General features: G+C 37.1%; 1 protein-coding gene across 3 annotated transcripts in view; it reads left to right on the forward strand.

Annotated features, from left to right (window-relative positions):
- Positions 1–17,707, forward strand: part of lrp2a (low density lipoprotein receptor-related protein 2a) — an 85,129-nt gene that overhangs the window by 9,164 nt on the left and 58,258 nt on the right. For all 3 annotated transcript variants that reach the window (XM_038301205.1, XM_038301206.1, XM_038301204.1), the window contains exons 4-24: positions 525–641; positions 1,057–1,167; positions 1,261–1,374; positions 1,481–1,597; positions 2,515–2,658; positions 2,743–2,862; positions 4,544–4,672; positions 5,029–5,198; positions 7,945–8,168; positions 8,568–8,774; positions 8,938–9,140; positions 10,407–10,547; positions 10,666–10,869; positions 11,217–11,409; positions 12,058–12,183; positions 13,319–13,449; positions 13,595–13,732; positions 13,832–14,113; positions 14,208–14,447; positions 16,074–16,193; positions 16,454–16,570. In XM_038301205.1, coding sequence (XP_038157133.1) covers positions 525–641; positions 1,057–1,167; positions 1,261–1,374; positions 1,481–1,597; positions 2,515–2,658; positions 2,743–2,862; positions 4,544–4,672; positions 5,029–5,198; positions 7,945–8,168; positions 8,568–8,774; positions 8,938–9,140; positions 10,407–10,547; positions 10,666–10,869; positions 11,217–11,409; positions 12,058–12,183; positions 13,319–13,449; positions 13,595–13,732; positions 13,832–14,113; positions 14,208–14,447; positions 16,074–16,193; positions 16,454–16,570 — 3,348 coding nt within the window. The remainder of the gene's footprint in view (positions 1–524; positions 642–1,056; positions 1,168–1,260; positions 1,375–1,480; positions 1,598–2,514; positions 2,659–2,742; positions 2,863–4,543; positions 4,673–5,028; positions 5,199–7,944; positions 8,169–8,567; positions 8,775–8,937; positions 9,141–10,406; positions 10,548–10,665; positions 10,870–11,216; positions 11,410–12,057; positions 12,184–13,318; positions 13,450–13,594; positions 13,733–13,831; positions 14,114–14,207; positions 14,448–16,073; positions 16,194–16,453; positions 16,571–17,707) is intronic.

Below are 17,707 nucleotides of genomic sequence, written 5' to 3' on the forward strand. Positions count from 1 at the left end.
TCATTCTCCAGATCTCTGTGTGAAACCAAACCGGGCAAATAAAGGTGAGAATTTTGAAAAAGTGAAAGAGATTCAGGTTTGAAAGAGGTTGACATTCATGGCTGCATTGGAATGGTCCACAGAAGTCCAGAACCACACCACAAAAGTCCATCACATCAGTACTTTGCAAAAGTACAAAATATTGGCATAAATTTTGGTCTCTGGATGAATTAAGCTGGAGGTAACTTACTCCAAAAGACTGATGTAATTGTTTTGAAAGGTTGCAGTAATCTTTATAATCACCTGGGGGTGAATACAAATGCATCCTGCATGTTTCGGATTTGATTTAAACAACAGAATTATTTACCTTTCCACTTCACCACTCAATAGAATTTTGTTTGGTCAGTCTGATAAAATCCCATTAATATCAAAAGAGGTTTGTAATTGCAGAATATTGAAGTTCAAAAGGTCTTGTTATCTTGTTCCAAAGTATTGTAAGCTATAAAGCTGTTGTTTTATTAAATATTTCTTTAATTGCATCTCAGCTGGGAGGACATGCACCAGTGGCCAGTTCAGCTGCAGCAACGGCGCGTGCATCCCAGGAGAATACCATTGCGACCACCTGGCAGACTGCTTAGATGGATCTGATGAGACCAACTGCAGTAAGTCTTCTTCTCGATGGATTTTTTTCCTTCTTCTTTTTATCTTGGGCTCCTGTGGCATTTTAATCAATTTGTTAAGATTAAGAGGCTCGCTGACTGACACAAGGGGCCACAATATGCTTCTTGTTGTCAGAGGTTGATTGCAGATTCCTTGGTGGATTAGTCAAGCTGAAGTTCAGCTGCTATGCCATTATTGTGCCGACATGCTAGTCCCATAGCAAAACGAACTGTGGTAATCTCGCAATTGTACAAAGAATGCTGTGGCAACCACCGTTGTTATGGTAGTGCTTTTGATTTTTAGTCTGTTATCCTTCCCATTCATAAGGTTTTTCACGTGTTAAGAGCTATAAAGGGGTCATTTTGTAACGTCTATTTCCATGCATAACACTGGCCTGATGATGATTTAATCTTGCAGATTACCCTCGGTGTACAGAGATGAGGTGTGCCAATGGGGCCTGCTATAACCGAACTCAAAGATGTGACCATATACTTGACTGCCGTGACGGCTCTGATGAGGCAAACTGCAGTAAGCCATCTATTTTATAATAAATTCAAAAGGTGAAACATGGATGAAGGAATAGCAATGGAGCTTTTGATTGTTGTGTTCTGTTTTTCATAGCACAGCACTGCAATACAGGCTTCCACCAATGCAATAATGGGCTATGTGTTCCTCAACGCTACGTCTGTGACCATGACGATGACTGTGGAGACCGGAGTGATGAGTTAAACTGCAGTATGTAGAACCTGTCTCTACAGTCTGTTTTTCCTTCAATCAACAATGTTAATTTCGACCTTTTAGCTTGGATAAATACACATTAGTTTGGCTTTTTGTCCTTCAGCGTATCCTGCTTGCAGAGGAAATTACTTCACTTGTCCCAGCGGTCGCTGTATCCACCAGGTCTGGCTTTGTGATGGAGAGGATGACTGTGAGGACAATGCTGATGAAAAAGGCTGTGGTATGTATACAGTAGCTGGAATTTTAATCCAATATAATAAATTAGTCATTTTTGGAGGCAGCGGATGTGGATATTTAGCAGGTTAAACAGCCCTAAAACAGGCAGGAACTGAGGCCACAGAAACCTGATTCATCTTTGGTCTCCATGGTTGGTTTGGTTTGTCAAGACGCTATGCCTGCACTCCTTTAAGTGTGTTATTCAAATGCCTCTTTGTGGCACAAGATTGCGCAGCCCCCCGAGGAGGCTTTAGAATCCCCCCACATGGCTGTGAAGAGTGTATGTTTTTAAAGGAAGGGCTGCAGAAGCCCCCTGAGCCCCCTGCGTACCCCCACAGCTCCTTAGTCACAATTTTCTTTAGATCAGGATTCCTGTGGAGACATTTCAGCATGGTTTCGAGAGTTGCTCTCATTTTGCAGCACATCTAAAACCTTCTAGTTTCATTTTGTCTGATGTTTGGTATATTCTTTTATTATGTAATAAATTATGTTATGAACCATTTTACATTATATTTTATTTTGTGTAAAAATTTGGATGGTTCTAAATAATGCAATCAACTATTATATTTTCAAACAATGTTACTGTACATTTTATTCATAAAGTTTGTACTTTATAGTTATAGAAACAATGAATATTAGCAACAATATTATTATTTTCTCTTTTTTTTCCAATTTTGTCGAATTTGAGCGTAACCTTGGGTTCAGGCCTACTCAATAGTGTTTCCTCAATAGGCCTCCTTTCAATTTTATTTATCTGGTTTATTTTTGACATTTATGTGTTATTTTTGTTCTTTTTTATATATTTTTTTTTACATTTCTTATCTATTTGTTTGTATTTTATTTTAAAATGACTGTTTTCCTCTGCAGACAACTTGTTATTACAGTTCAAAAATAAAGGTGAGTTGTGTATTTTCTTGTTAGATAATGTTCCACGGGAGTGTTACCCAGGGGAGTGGCCCTGTCCATCCTCTGGGCTGTGCATCCCCATGGAGAAGCTGTGTGATGGGCAGGCTGACTGCCCTGATGGAGAGGATGAAACTAACACCACTGCTGGACACAACTGCAGTTAGTACACACAGAGTTTTTGTTGCTTTCTGCCAATTTGTCATTATGAACACTGATAAATAGTTTGATTTATCCGTTGTTCAGGCATCTTGAGGTGTGCTACTTTGAGCTGTGAGCATCACTGCCACCCATCCCCCAATGGAGGAGCATGTTCCTGTCCATCCGGCTACATTGTCAGCAGCAATGACAGTCGTTCCTGTATAGGTATTTACATCTTTACCCTTAAAGTTAATAATCAGTAGGTTGGCTATTAGCCTCACTCTCATCACGTCTGAAGACCCACAGGATAGGGGGAAGAAGAAATAAGAGATAATAGGATAAAGTCATCATCTAATGCTGGTGAAGATTCTCAGTCATCCAGGTTATAGTTATTTAAAATAAAAGTAAAAAAAAAAAAAAAACAATCCACTGGACTTCGTTTCATAGTTTGAAGACGTTTCGCTTCGCATCCAGGAAGCTTTTTCAATCCAAACTCATTTCTGAAAAACCTTCCTGGATGGGAAGCAAAATGTATTCAAACTCAGAAACAAAGTCCAGTGGATTGATTTTTAACTTTTGTTGAGTCATCATCTAATCTGCATTACAAAGAGAAATGGACAAATTGTCTCCAAGATTTACAAAGCCGGTAAAGACACCCAGCTATTATCACAACATGGGGTCATTATGTAAAGCAAATGAGGATGATTTCAAACCACCAGCTTCAGATTTGAATCAAAGTAAAATAAAAATATGATTTTTTTTCCTTCTCTGAGTTATCAGACATTTGAGATATTGATAAAACTTGTAGCACTAAAAAGGCTATATATGGAAATGTTTAAAGGAGCAAGAAGTGCATTTTCACCATTAGAGGTGCACGTTGAGCACTCTGTGTGCAGACCAAAACAAAGGTACATTCTAATACAACTTTCTATCAAGCTCAATAATATGCCACACCAGGTCATTTGATTAGAATAATAATATAATTCATCCCATTAAATTCAGACTGTAAAAATTGTGTTGTTTAGTTTTCATTAATTTTGTATACAGTGTGGGATCTATTGTTTTCCTTGCCGTGTCATTTTTATTGAAAATAAAAGAGACAATATGCTCAAGTTGCTGTCAGTGTAAGGGTCGGCATAACTACAAGGAGTAGACAAGGCAGGGACAACTACCAGGTGATACTACTGACTGGAATAAAAAATCTAGTACCAGTTACCTGTTTTAGCTTTAGATTATTTGTTAAAGAGAGAATGCCCTGATTGTACGTGATGATCATGTACAGTAGTGTCCATTGCTGGTCTAACTCCTACAATTTACCCACAATAATAGTATTACATTGAACTGAGTCAACATGGCAAAACAAGTCTAATAAGTATCTATAGCACCAACAAAAGCTATGATTTGACTTCATGCTGTTCCTCATCAGTCCAGGAGGAGAGAAACTAGCTCTGAGTCAAACTGGAGCTGCATCTGCTTTAGAACTGCTCTCCACCTTGGAATCACAAGGCCAATTTTAATCCTCGTTTAATCACTTTTCTTATATGGAAACATCAATAATGGGTGCTGATTGTCTTCAGGATGCTCAGGATGAATGCTGTGACCCACTGGAAGCACTGTGTGTCATTTTGCTGCTATTCTGCGCTAGTAAGCCCTGAGTGGCAGCTGTTAAAATACACATATTGTTGAAATACACATATATTCACATATACATGTATGCGACTGGCCTGGTTATTTAAACAAGAGACTGAAGTTAACATTTTGTTAATTGCTCCTGGGTACGTTTACAAGCACTGTTAGATTGAGCACATTTCTATATAAATTTGTAGTTGCCTGTGTGCCTGTTTAGTTTTGCGTTGGCCTCGGTTTTGATCCTGTTTTTTAATTTTTTTATTCCATCACATTGAAGACTTTGACGACTGCTCCATGTGGGGCGTCTGTGACCAGCTGTGTGAGGACCGCATAGGATCCCATCGCTGCAGCTGTCGGGAGGGCTATACTCTGGAGCAACATCGCTACTGCAGAGCAGACGTATCTAGTGAGTGGCTCTTTCACAACTTGTTTATTATATCTTTTAAGTGGTTTATGACTATGTGTGTGATAATACTAAATAAAGTGCATTAGAGTAGTCCGTACTATACCTTTTTTTATCTGCTAAAAATGTATCTAGATTCATTGAGTCCATTTGCTTCTTTAAGTATAGAAAGTGTTTTTACTAAAGCAGTGACCTCTAATTAAGTATTGGTAAAAATCATTATAGTGATAGTAAGAGAAACGTCTCTCCTGTGTTGTCAGGAATCTGCTTTAGGAACAAAAATCTGATGTTTCAATAAGATAATTTTAATAAGAACGTATGTTAAGGTTTTCTTCTAATGCACTTTTTCTTCATTTCAGCTGGAGTTCCTTTCCTAGTTTTTTCTAACGGCAGAGATCTGGTAATAGGTGACATCCATGGCAACAGTCTGCGCACTTTAGTCAATTCACAGAACAGAGGAATTGCTGTTGGAGTCGACTTCCACTACGATCGGCGTATGATCTTTTGGTCAGATACCATACAAAATAAGGTGCTTTCTACTTTCAGCCTTTTTTATTTTCCTCCTGTCAGTTATTTGACTTCCTCACCACTTCAACATGTTGTAAGAATTGTGCCCGTCTTTTTGTTTTTCTCATGAATTGAGGTAATCTCCTAGTAGCCAAGAACAAATTCTTCTAATAATCTTTTAAAATATCAGCAATGTTGATACTATAATAATGGAATAGCTAGTGGTCCCGTGGTGGCTGGCTCATAATGGAGGGAAAAAGATATGTAATAGAATCCAACTGGCTTAATCTTGAGCCTGTCTGATAGGCTCATATGATATTGACATACCAAGGCCTAATTTTTGTAACTCGATCTTGTTAGAACTAATCATGCTGTATTCATTTTCATTGGTGCTGTCCATTTGTAAGCATTCTTTTGCAAGCTAAAGGGGCTTTGTCCTGACTAGACCTGGGGCTTCTTTTTGGTTCAAGCTACTATGGCTTAGCTGGAAGGCTGGAACATACCTCTGACAGAGCATCTCTGTATAATTGTCACACCGAAGGCAGTATGTCAGTTTAAATGTAGGGAGAGCACAAACAGGGCATCTGAATGCAACCGGAAAGGTTAAACTACCTGGCTATTTCCACGTCTTTGGTTTCTCTTTAAACAGGTCAGTTGGAAATCCTGCTTTCTAGATATCTGGATCGGGTTTCCATAAAAAGCAGAGTTGCTAAAAGCCCTGCCTCTTGGCTGGCTGCATAGTGCCAAGGCTTGCAGATTGAGTTTGAGGTTCACAGTGGTACAGTAGCAGGTTCAGAGGTCAAACACTCTCTGTCTATGTCACGTTTAATGAGGTATTTTTATTTATCTTTAACCTGCAACTTCATCAACGCTCTCAAACATTTTACACAAAAGGTTTCGTTTGCTATAGGCATGGGCTGATAAGAGATCTTCACATAATTCAATTTATATTTATATAAAAATTTGGGCTTATTTTATAATCTTATTTTAATATTGCCATTATTGAAGATATGTATTCTTGTATTTATGTATGTATTTTTCCCCTTTGATTACCTTAAAAAAACAACAACAAACGACGGTGAAATCGAATCTCTGCTAAACCTCGAGGATTTTGCAACGCATCATCAACAAACAAATACCTCATGACCAATCTGCTCCCCTTCCCCTCCTGAAACACAAAATGCAACTGAATGAAAATAAACATCTGTTTTTAATATCGGCCTACTTATATTAATTGGGCAAGTGGCGAAACTTTGTTTCAATGATGACATTGTTAGCTTTGTATGTTAGTGCCAATATTACCATTGATAATGCCACTACAATAATACTGAGGAATATAATCTAATAAGTATTATATTTATTATATTACACTATTGTTATTAACTATACAATTATTATTATTAACAAAAGCACAACAATTATTTTTTACTTTAGCCAAAATTATAATTAGACATTCTCATAATTTTTTTTTATTTTTTCTTTTATTTACAATTATGCACCACCATCAAATAATTTTATAATATAATGATAATGATATATAATCAACTAGAAAATTCCTGATACATTTTTGGAGGAATCTTCCCCTTTCTGCGTGGTCTTTCTTGTATAGCTTGATTATGTTTAAGTTTGTGGCAGCTTGTGTCAGCATACCTTGCAAGCAACTTTCATTGCCATAGTTTTTGGCTGCTTATGTTGCCATAATTTGCGACAACTTACGTCACCTATTGGTAATTTATTTATTTTTAGTTCAGTTAGAATATTTTCAATACCTTTGATGTTTTTATTAAATCTCTCTGTTTCTCTATAATGATGTTTAAAGATGATGATTGGGAGACTTTTATTTTGAAGTTTGCAGTAGGTCTGTTGTGAAAAGGCTTTTGTAATCTAAAGCTTATTGGCTTTTATTTAGCAGAGTACAGGGTGTCTTATTTTGAAAGTCTGGCATGGGCGTGTCCTAGGATAGGGTCAGATCCAAAAGTGATGTGGAATCCCTTTCCACATTTTAAATCACCCTTTTCCCTATCATTAAGGTAATATATGCTTTATTACTGTGGAAAGGGTGGTTTTTATTTTTAAATTTTCAATTGGGGTATGTTGATAAAAGGCTTTGGTAGTCTACTTTCCAAAACTGGCTGAGTTTGGTTTATAAGCTTGAGTCTTATGCTGCAGTGAATTGTTCTGTAAAATGCAAAGGCTTTTATTTAGCAGAGTACAGGGTGTCTTATTTTGAAATTCTGGTATGGGTGTGTCTACACCAGTAATATAGAATCAACTTCCAATTGATAAATCACACTTTTTCAGTATTATCGTATATATTGGAGGCTTTTATTTTGAAATTCTTTCCTGCCGTAAACTCCTAAAGGCGTTAAAAGTGAAGCAGGTCCCCCTTTAGAAAAAACAAGCAGTTGTGCAAATGTGCTTACCCCCCCCCCCCCCCCCCCCCCCAAAAAAAAAAAAAAGAAAAAAAAAACACAATCAAACAAAAAGGAAACCAAAAACGTATATCTGTACATACTGGTTCCTGTCTGATCTGCACGTGGAATAAAACAAGGAAAGCAGGAATAGATAAAAAGCTGCATAATTTGGGATAATTAAAAAGTTGTATGCTTTTGTTAGGAGCAACTAATAACAAAAAGGAAATTTGAACTTGAAAGTTTGTTAATAAGATACCATTCTAGGTTTAAATGCCAGTAATTTCCTTTTAATCTGATAAGGACTTCCCATCAGCGGACTAATAAGCTGACCACAATGGCATCTTTTATCTCCAGGTGTTTTCTGTGCATATGGATGGTTCCAACATGCAGGTGGTTTTAAATGTATCAGTTGACTATCCTGAGAATCTGGCAGTGGACTGGGTGAACAATAAACTGTATGTGGTGGAGGCCAGCGTCAATAGAATTGAAATGGTGAACTTGGATGGAAGCAACCGGGTTACGCTCATCACTGAAAACCTCGGAAACCCTAGAGGACTGGCGGTGGACCCCACTGTCGGGTAAGCGCATGCCCCTTTCTTCATCGTTTAATTAATCCAGCCAACAGCGGTCCCCACAATCTGCTTTGCTCCAATAGCATGGAATAATTGGGTGGGATGTTTGAGATTAACAGATTGCCATAGAGAGATTAGTGAGGACGAATGTAAGTGATGACCCTCATTGTAATCCTATAGTGTAGTTCAAGGGAGAGCGGCAGCCAGGTGGCTCCACAGAAACTCCTTATCTCAAAGTATTGCTTAGCTCTTTGGTGGATGCCCTGCCACCCACATAGAGTTATCCTACTGTAGATGCCTAATTATAAAAAGTTCTCTAATTGTACAATTTTAGGCCAGGTATGTGTTTTTGTGTTGCTTTTCCACACATACATTGAGAAACCTCTCTTTTTCTTTTTTTTAAAGGTATATGTTCTTCTCAGACTGGGAGGCAGCAAACGGTCAGCCAGGCCTGGAGCGGGCCTTCATGGATGGTACCAATCGTTATGGGATTATTGGCACCAAACTAGGCTGGCCCTCTGGAATCACTCTAGACATAGAGGCGAAGCGCATCTACTGGGTTGACAGCCGCTATGATTATATTGAAACGGCAACCTATGACGGTCTGCACAGGTACTTCATGTGTTTTACTCTTTCAAGCTTGAATCCTAAATACCTTTAGATGAATGATTAAAAAAGTTGAAATGCTGTTAGATGTAATTTGAAATACAAATACACAAAGAGATATTTCCATTATTACTAAATACTTACTGTGTTGCCATTTTTGTTCTGACAGGAAAACCGTTGCCCATGGGGGGGCTGTGGTCCCACATCCTTTTGGCATCAGTCTGTTTGAGCACAATGTCTATTTCACGGACTGGACCAAGATGGCCGTGATAAAAGCAAACAAGTTTACTGACAGCAATCCACATGTGATTTACACTACATCTCACACCCCACATGGAGTAGCAGTTATACATCAGCTAAAGCAACCACAAGGTAAGCTTTCTAGTAGCTGAAATCCTAAACAGAAGCCCCCCTGCAGTTGTTAGCAGATGGGCACTTATCAGAGTTATGTTTAATTTTTAATTTCATTGCACTTTTCATAAAGTTCTAACCTTCTAATAAAGATTTTGATGATTTAGTCTAGAATAACTTCTACTTCTATTTAGTTCAGTATACTAAGTATAGTAATTCCAAAGATTTATATGCATACATCAAAAGTTCTGATGTTAAAAGAAATATTCTGAGTATTCTGGACCTCAGACTTCAGAAATACTCAATTGAACCCAAATGAAAGTTAAATGTAGTAATTAATATAAGTACTTTGGCTTAGGTTGACAGTGTATAACAGACAGAGGCTGAAAGAAGGTTGACTTTGCACTTTAGTAAATTCAGATTCAGTGCAATCTGTTGAAAATCTTGCTTTCCTGCAGCCTAAATGAATTGCAAATAATGTTTCATTTTGAATTCTTTGTTGCATTTTTGTGCTTTTTCAGCCAGTATGTGCTGGGCGGTTTGGTCCCTTCAAAAGTTAACAAAATGTTTCCTAAGGGATACAAATGATTACCCTGGGGAATGCAGCTCATTTTGTGACAAAAGTATGAAACAGGAGGAAGTAATACATCAGCTCCCCCTGAAGTCTATCGCTACTTGCTTGGAATAGTTTTCTTCACCTCTTGTGTTACTCTTATGTTTTAAACAACTCATATATAGCTTTAATTCTTCTTTACTTAACTAGAAGCATCGCTATAAAGAGTGTTGTTGTCTGCACAACCTAATAGCACCTTTATGTGGTTCGTTTCAACTTAAAGAAGATTATTTTTGTTTTGTTTTTTCTACTCAAATAAGGCCCAATTTAGCTGAAAATGGTCAAATTCCAATAACAGGAAGATTGCTCAATGTGTGTAGTTTAACACTTTTTAAAAGTGTTGTTGTAATTGGAGATGGATGATATTCATGAGCCATTTACTAATAATCCACTAATATATAAGGTACTGTTTTTTTTGACAATCAGTGAGGATTATGCCTGCCCAGATTGCAGGCACCCAATTGATGGATGAGTCTTACGGAAGAGATGAAGTAAACCTGTTAGTGGTGCTGATCGTTTTTAAAGCTTTTCAAAGTTTCAGAAACAATTATCTGATATGAGCAAAAATTACACTATCCTGCTTCCCTAGTTTTAATTTTAGAACCAGCAAATGTTGTTAAGGATTATAATGTTTAAAAATCAAGTGTTTTTGATTTTTTTCCGCCTGTCTCTAGTGCCAAATCCTTGCAGTGTGGACAGCGGTGGATGTGAGCAGATCTGTGTTTTAAGTCACAGGAGTGACAATGGAGGACTTGGTTATCGCTGCAAATGTCGCATTGGTTATGATCTGCATGCTGATGGCAAACGGTGTTTGCGTAAGTTAAGATTTGTTATCAAATCTTTTTTTCTTCAATTTTTTATTATTTTTTTGCAAAGCTCCTTGCCTTTGAAAGCTGTTTTAGTTCCTGCATTCTTCTATTGCCTTCCATCCAGCTGTGAGGCAGTTTCTGCTGTTCTCCAGCCAGCTGGCTGTGAGAGGAATCCCCTTTAACCTGTCCTCCCAGGAGGACATCATCCTGCCGGTCACCGGATCACCCTCCTACTTCGTCGGTGTGGATTTTAGCGCTGAGGATGATGCCATCTTTTTCTCTGACTCTGCAAAAGATATTATTTACAAACAAAAGGTGGATGGAACAGGTGACTATATTTTTTTAACTCTATTAAGCTAAAATCATAATAGTATTGCTGTTCTGCTCTACCATGCATCCTCACACTGGTTTAGGGGGTTAAGAGATCAAGGAATCTAATGATGGTAGAAAAGGGATCTGTAACAATTAACCAAGCTTTTTAAAACCTAAAAAGAAGCTTTCCTCCCATGTTTTAGAAAAGATGCACAGAGACGAGCAGAAAAAAATCTACTCTGATCAGCAGTTGTGTTAAGAGTTGCTCTGAGAGGAAAATTCCAGCTGACAGCTTATTTATTTAAATGTGTTCCTCTTTCATCTTGCAGTAAGACAGTGCTCTGACTGCTTTGATCTGTGCAGGCAGGGAGATATTGGCGGCTAACAGAGTGGAGGGAGTGGAGGATCTGGCTTATGACTGGATTTCGAAAAACCTCTACTGGACAGACCCACGATACAGGAGCATATCCGTCCTGAGACTGGCTGATAAGTCCAGGAGGGCCATTATACAGAACCTGAACAACCCCAGGGCCATCGTGGTGCATCCTATTATTGGGTAAATCCAAACAAACTGCAACATTTTCCAGAAAAATGTTGGTTATGTTGTTCCATGAAGCACATGTCTAGTTTGATCATTGCTGACTGTGTATTAATGTCTTATTGCTGAGTTAATGTACAGAAAAAAGCTAAATTTTGCTCTAGCAATTATTCAGTTTGTCATATGCTGTCTGAATTTCTTGAGCTTTAATGTTCTTTTTTCTTAATTTTATGTGTTTTTCTTGCTATATTTATTATACTCACTTTATAAATTATGCCTATTTACAGATCTCTACAGATAAAGATGATTAAAGAAAAATCCTCCTTCTATTTTTAGATTCACATTCTAAGAACTGATCATCCATTCATAAACCTTCTACTATTAGGCCATCAGCTGATTGAATATAATATAATTTAGAACAAGTGGCTATTTCCTATAGTCTTAAAGTCATGAGGCCTCTGTGTTTAACTGCACAGATTAGCCCAGTATGAAGGCCAGTGTTGTATTTAACACTAAGAAGCTGGATTAAACAGAAAAGCTCTACATTGCAGACGTGTCAAAGAGAAACTTTTAAATAAATCACACAGGTAGATGTTTAGTAGCAACTTTGGATATTTTTTAGATTAAACATGCAAGTGAATCTTTTTATTCTTGTTGTTTCACCAGGTATATTTTTTGGACTGACTGGTACCGTCCTGCAAAGATTATGAGGGCTTGGGGTGACGGGTCACATGCCATTTCTATTGTAAACACTACCCTGGGCTGGCCCAATGGATTAGCAATTGACTGGAGGTGAGCCAAATATCTTACATCCGAGCACTCGGAACAACAGCCCCACATTGTATTATATTTTTTTAACACATTGCTTAATTAGTAAAATGAAACAATTAGTCTAAAATAGTCCCAAAGCTGTCACCCTCAGCATCCTAGAAAATACACAAACATTTTTGTGTACATTTAAAGAGATATTTAGAGAAAAGAAAAACAAATTTGTTGTAATTTAATTGAGACTAACAACACAGATGTAAAGTGAGTTTTAATTTCACTGCAAACAGAGTCCTAACAAAACTGAAACACTACTTTAAAGTTAAAGCTTATTCATTATTAAAAGTATGTTACCAACCAGTTTAATATCACAAATATTCTTTCCTACACCAAACAATACAATCACGTTCCCCTTTTAAAATCAGATAGCGATATATTTGCAGCTATAAATGTGTTTCATAGAGCTGGGTTTTTATTTTTTACTCACTGATTCATAATTATTTTCAGGTTTTGTCACACTGTGTGTGTGATTATTACAATGATCAATAGTTTAATTGGCTATTAATTGGCTAACATTTCTTATTAATACTTGGATTGGAGAGTTAGATGAATAAAGTTTTTTAATCAATTTAAACTTTTAGCAATTAACATAATTAGCCTAGCTTAGTGTGTAGTTCCCTGTTGGCCTTTTCATTACCTCACCTGTGAGATTTGTCAAAACGCTGCGAACATTTCCAAATCCAGAATAGTCCATGACCCGATAGAATTGGATTTGTCCAACAAGATCAAAAATTACTTAGCTTTGTGTCATTTGCTAAAGTCCATACCAGAAGCAACAGCTGATTTAGGCCTGCATTAAAGCTTTAACTATTTACAGCTTTAGACTTCAGTTGGAACTTCTTTCTTGCTGCAGTTAAGACTTCTGCACTGAAGAGTTTTGCTGTGACCTGTTGCAGCTGATTATAGTTTGTTCTTTGATTGGAAAATGCTTAGTTTCTGCACAGTCGATCATAGAAACAGTCTATCAGGTGTAACATAAGTCGATATTGTGGAATTTTCTGTTACACTCTAATAGGTTTAATTCTAAATCATTTTAAATAAATATCCATCCTTTTATTGTACTTATTGCTACAGTCACCTCTCTGATTTGAACACATTTCAGTTCCATGCGTCTGTATTGGGTTGATGCTTTCTTTGACAAGATTGAGCACAGCAACTTTAATGGACAAAACAGGCTTTCTTTGGACCGCATCACTCAGATCTCTCATCCTTTTGGCCTTACTATATTTGATGGTAAGTCCTTTACATCTAAAGAGCATGAATGTTTCTTTTCCTTTAACTTTAGTCATTATCATGTCAAAGAAGCAATTACTTGAAGCAGTTGGTGATGAGAGATAGAGTAGCATATTTCATGCTCTGCTGCTCCTTTCACACAAAGGCTATGCATATTTCACCGACTGGCGACTGGGTGGCATCGTGCGTGTGCGGAAAACTGACGGTGGGCAGATGGTTGTTATTAGAAGAGGAATCAGCCACATCATGCATGTCAAGTCTTTTAACTCCAACTCTCAGATCGGTCAGTAGCTTCATTCACTGCTCCTCTAACTTTCTTGTTCTTGTAAGCGTGACCTCAGTCATATTCCTGGTCATTACCCTCCCACCTACCCCTTCTCAGGTTCCAACCTCTGCAACAGGCAGACAAATCCCAACGGAGACTGCAGCCACTTCTGCTTCCCTGCTCCAGACTCCCAGAGAGTGTGTGGCTGCCCCTATGGCATGAAGCTGTCGCCAAACCAGCAGACGTGTGTGGAGGACCCCTCCAACGAGCCCCCTACAATGCAGTGCGGAGCCAACTCCTTCTCTTGTGGCAACGGCAAATGTGTCCCAAACAGCTTCAAATGTGACGGCGTTGATGACTGCCATGACAACACTGATGAACTCCATTGCGGAATCAACAGTAACCTGACTAATTAAACATGTCTCACACCTTTTTTCCCATAGGTAATATTTGTTTGTTCTACATCAAAGCGAAACCTCTTTGTGTCCTCTAGATATGACTTGTTCCCCCTCGGCCTTCACTTGTGCCAATCAGAGGTGCGTGCCAGCAAGGTGGCACTGCGATGGGCACAATGATTGCTTTGATAACAGCGATGAGCTCAACTGCCCCACACAGGTGCCTGGAACGTGCCCTGCCAATCAGTTTACATGCGCCAACCACAAATGTATCCCGCTAACTTGGCTCTGTGATACAGATAATGACTGTGGGGATGGGTCTGATGAAGTCCACTGCTGTGAGTATCTTTAGAAAATCCCACCATAAATATAGGCACCCCAGTTAGAGGTGTTTAGAAAATGAGTAATGTCATTCAATTCAATTCAATTCAATTCAAAAATACTTCATTAGTCCAAAAGGGAAATTAAATAAATGACTCCATTTTAAGCATTTTAGAAAAATCATGCCTGTTTTTCAACAAATTCAGCCAGAAAAAAACATGTTATTATTGGAACCCTTAATGGTTCCTATACAATAAATGGAAGAGAGTATTATTTTAGCGAATAATCCAAACATTTATTAAAATTACATCGCTTTTTTTTTTACTTTTATTTATTTATTTATTTTTACAGTAAATACAATTAGATTTTTCCTGTTAGGGTTAGTTAGGTTTCAATGATTTTTTCTTTTAACAACATACCAGAATAATTTTAATAATAAAGAATAAAGATTTTGGGAGGTTTTATTTACAATTTCTTAGTTAATTGAAAGTAGCTGATTGTGGGCAAATTGTGACAAAAAGGGACAGTGCGGAGCCCAGGGAGCAGTCTGTGGTTAAGGGTCTTGTTCAGGGTCCCAGAGTGACAGTCCGTGGGACTTGAACTGTGGGAGTTGAACTCAGAACCTCCGAGACCCAGGCACAATGCTCTAACCAACCTTCTAACCTTCCTTAGAGAATACCTTTAAAAAACTCAATATGAATTAAAAAAAGAGATTTAATAAAAAGAAATTAATACATTGAGAAAAGTAGAAAATAAACACTTTAAAGAAAACAGTCTGAAACACTTCTAGAAGCATAACACATCCTTGTGATTAAATATTGGGCATAGGAATGTAGCATGTAGTAGTGTTTACATAAAGTGCAGCTTGTGACAGAGCAGAAATAGGCTGGTGGTCTATTTTGATGTTTATCTCTATATGTGTTCTAGCATCTGTGTGGGTCAACTGCCTTCCAATTAGCAATAAAGCTAATATCGCAAGAGTGCCAATAATTTTTGTGCTGTTAATATTTTTTATTATTTTTATTTTTTATTTTTTAACTTTTTATTTTCAATAACAATTTTTATATCAACACATACATATGTCCACCCTTGTCACATCTCACAATTCACATCTTAATATCTGATTTTTATAGATCATTTTAGACCTTTCACTCACATCAGGCATAGAGGTTTTCTATTCCAATATTTTTAATTATAATTAAAACTTTTTCTTTGCACCAACCCCCACTGCACTCCATTTACATATCAGATGTTTTGATGTTGTTCAAAAATTCATTAAAGAACAATTAATAATTAATTCAGATTTTAAAAGCATCTTTTTACGTGTTACCAATAACTGAAAAAAAAGGGATCAAATGCTGTGTTTATATATAATCGGAGACATTTTCCTCCAAAACATACAAAAGGGCTAACAAGGTAAATTTATGTCCTATAAATCAAAAATGAATCATAATTTTATCCTCATCAGTTCAAGAAATTGCTGAGAAAAGATTAATAATTTTTTAAAGGAACCTAATTTCCTGATATTAAATGGTGCTTAAGGGATTTTTGCTGAATCTGCTGTTAACCCAGTGGTAGAAAGTTAAGTTATATATAAACGTCAGCACTGGGGGCTAATAATAAATTGAATTTTTGTCCTTCAGATATGGGTGCCACGTGCTACCCAGGACAGTTTCAGTGTCCCGACCACCGTTGCATAGACCCCAACTATGTTTGCGACGGAGACAGAGACTGTGTGGATGGAGCAGACGAGCTGGGATGCAGTGAGTAGTTGCTGCTCTTGTGTTGTAATTAATTAATTAATTATGCCAAGGTTCATTGAAGCAGGTTTAATTCTATCTTACACAAAGCTATAAAAACCATTTTGAACTGTGAGGTATTTTAGTAGTTCAGAAACACATTTGCTGGGCAAACTGTTGATAATCATCCCAGTGTATACTTTGAAAGATGCTTTTTAAGCTCCTAGTTTATTCCTCTCATCTGTTGTGCTGATTATTACCTCTTTTGTACTTACGTTTTTCAGTCTACAACTGCACAATGAGTGAGTTCAAGTGTGCCAGCGGGCATCAGTGTATAAACTCCTTCTATCGCTGTGATGGTGTCTTCGATTGTAGCGACCACTCTGATGAGCAAAACTGTCGTAAGTATTCTTACTGTTCTGGTGCTCATTAATCACACATTATTGTTTTTTCTTTGTTTTATACTATGTAGATATATTAGCTAAGTCCTAATCAGATGTTTGTCCCTCATGTACATCCATGTGAGTTGTTTAGTAGTATGGCTAATACAGAATCCTGAGGCAAATACAGATTAAAGCCTCTCAGTATGTTATTCAAAATCATTCTATATCTCTTGAGCAAGATTTAAATAGTTTTGAAAGGTTCATTAGTTTTTATTTTTATCCAGTTTTGACTTCTGATTTGAAAGTTTAGTTTGTTTTCATAAATTTTTTTGTATTTATAAGGTTTGGTTTAGTTTTTATTTTTTTTTAATTCTTAGATTTCATTAGTTTCAGTCATAGTTTGATGATTTTATGTAATACGACTATAAGGCTAAATAATAAAAACAAATAATAAAACTCCCATATAAGGACAGAGCACTGCCGCAACACAAATGATCCGACTGCCGTACCTAACATCTGCTGGGATAATGCTGTACAAGGACAGAAACCAAAACAGCAACCAGAAATTAGACCACATATTAATTATGTTAAAGTCACACAAAAAAAACAAAGGACTGTAAATTAGTTTTGTAAACTGTTATGGCAGTTTAAGTTATTTATTTTTATTTCAGTTAATGAAAATTCTAGTTTTCATCATTTCGTCCGTTATAGTTAACAATGGTAACTTTGCTCATCAGTTGTTGGTGGTGCTTATTTTCTCTTTTAATCGTCTAATGTTAGCCTAACTCTAGCACATTTAAAACCCTATAATTCATATTTAAACACTGTTCTGTGTAATCATCATCTGTGCACTCAAAAATGTGTTCTCTTTCTTCAATAAGTTGGGGTTTTGGTTTTAAAATTGAATGAAAAGCCTTTCAGCTCCTTTCTGCTGCACAACTCTTCTGGACAACTGAGGGTGTCTGAGTAGCACAACATGGAGAGAGAGATAGTTGAACCAACCAATGTCAGTTTTCTTTATGAATAATGTAACGGCTGAAAAATGCTAGGATATCATTGCAGAAACTCTGAATAAACCAATATATAGTAAGTTGTGGAAGCAATAGTAGACAATGATTTTTCAAACTCCCTGGGATTGACCAAACAATACATAGA

The sequence above is a fragment of the Cyprinodon tularosa genome, unplaced genomic scaffold (assembly GCF_016077235.1).
Source record: "Cyprinodon tularosa strain WSP-4 unplaced genomic scaffold, ASM1607723v1 ctg463, whole genome shotgun sequence".
Lineage (NCBI taxonomy): Eukaryota > Metazoa > Chordata > Actinopteri > Cyprinodontiformes > Cyprinodontidae > Cyprinodon > Cyprinodon tularosa.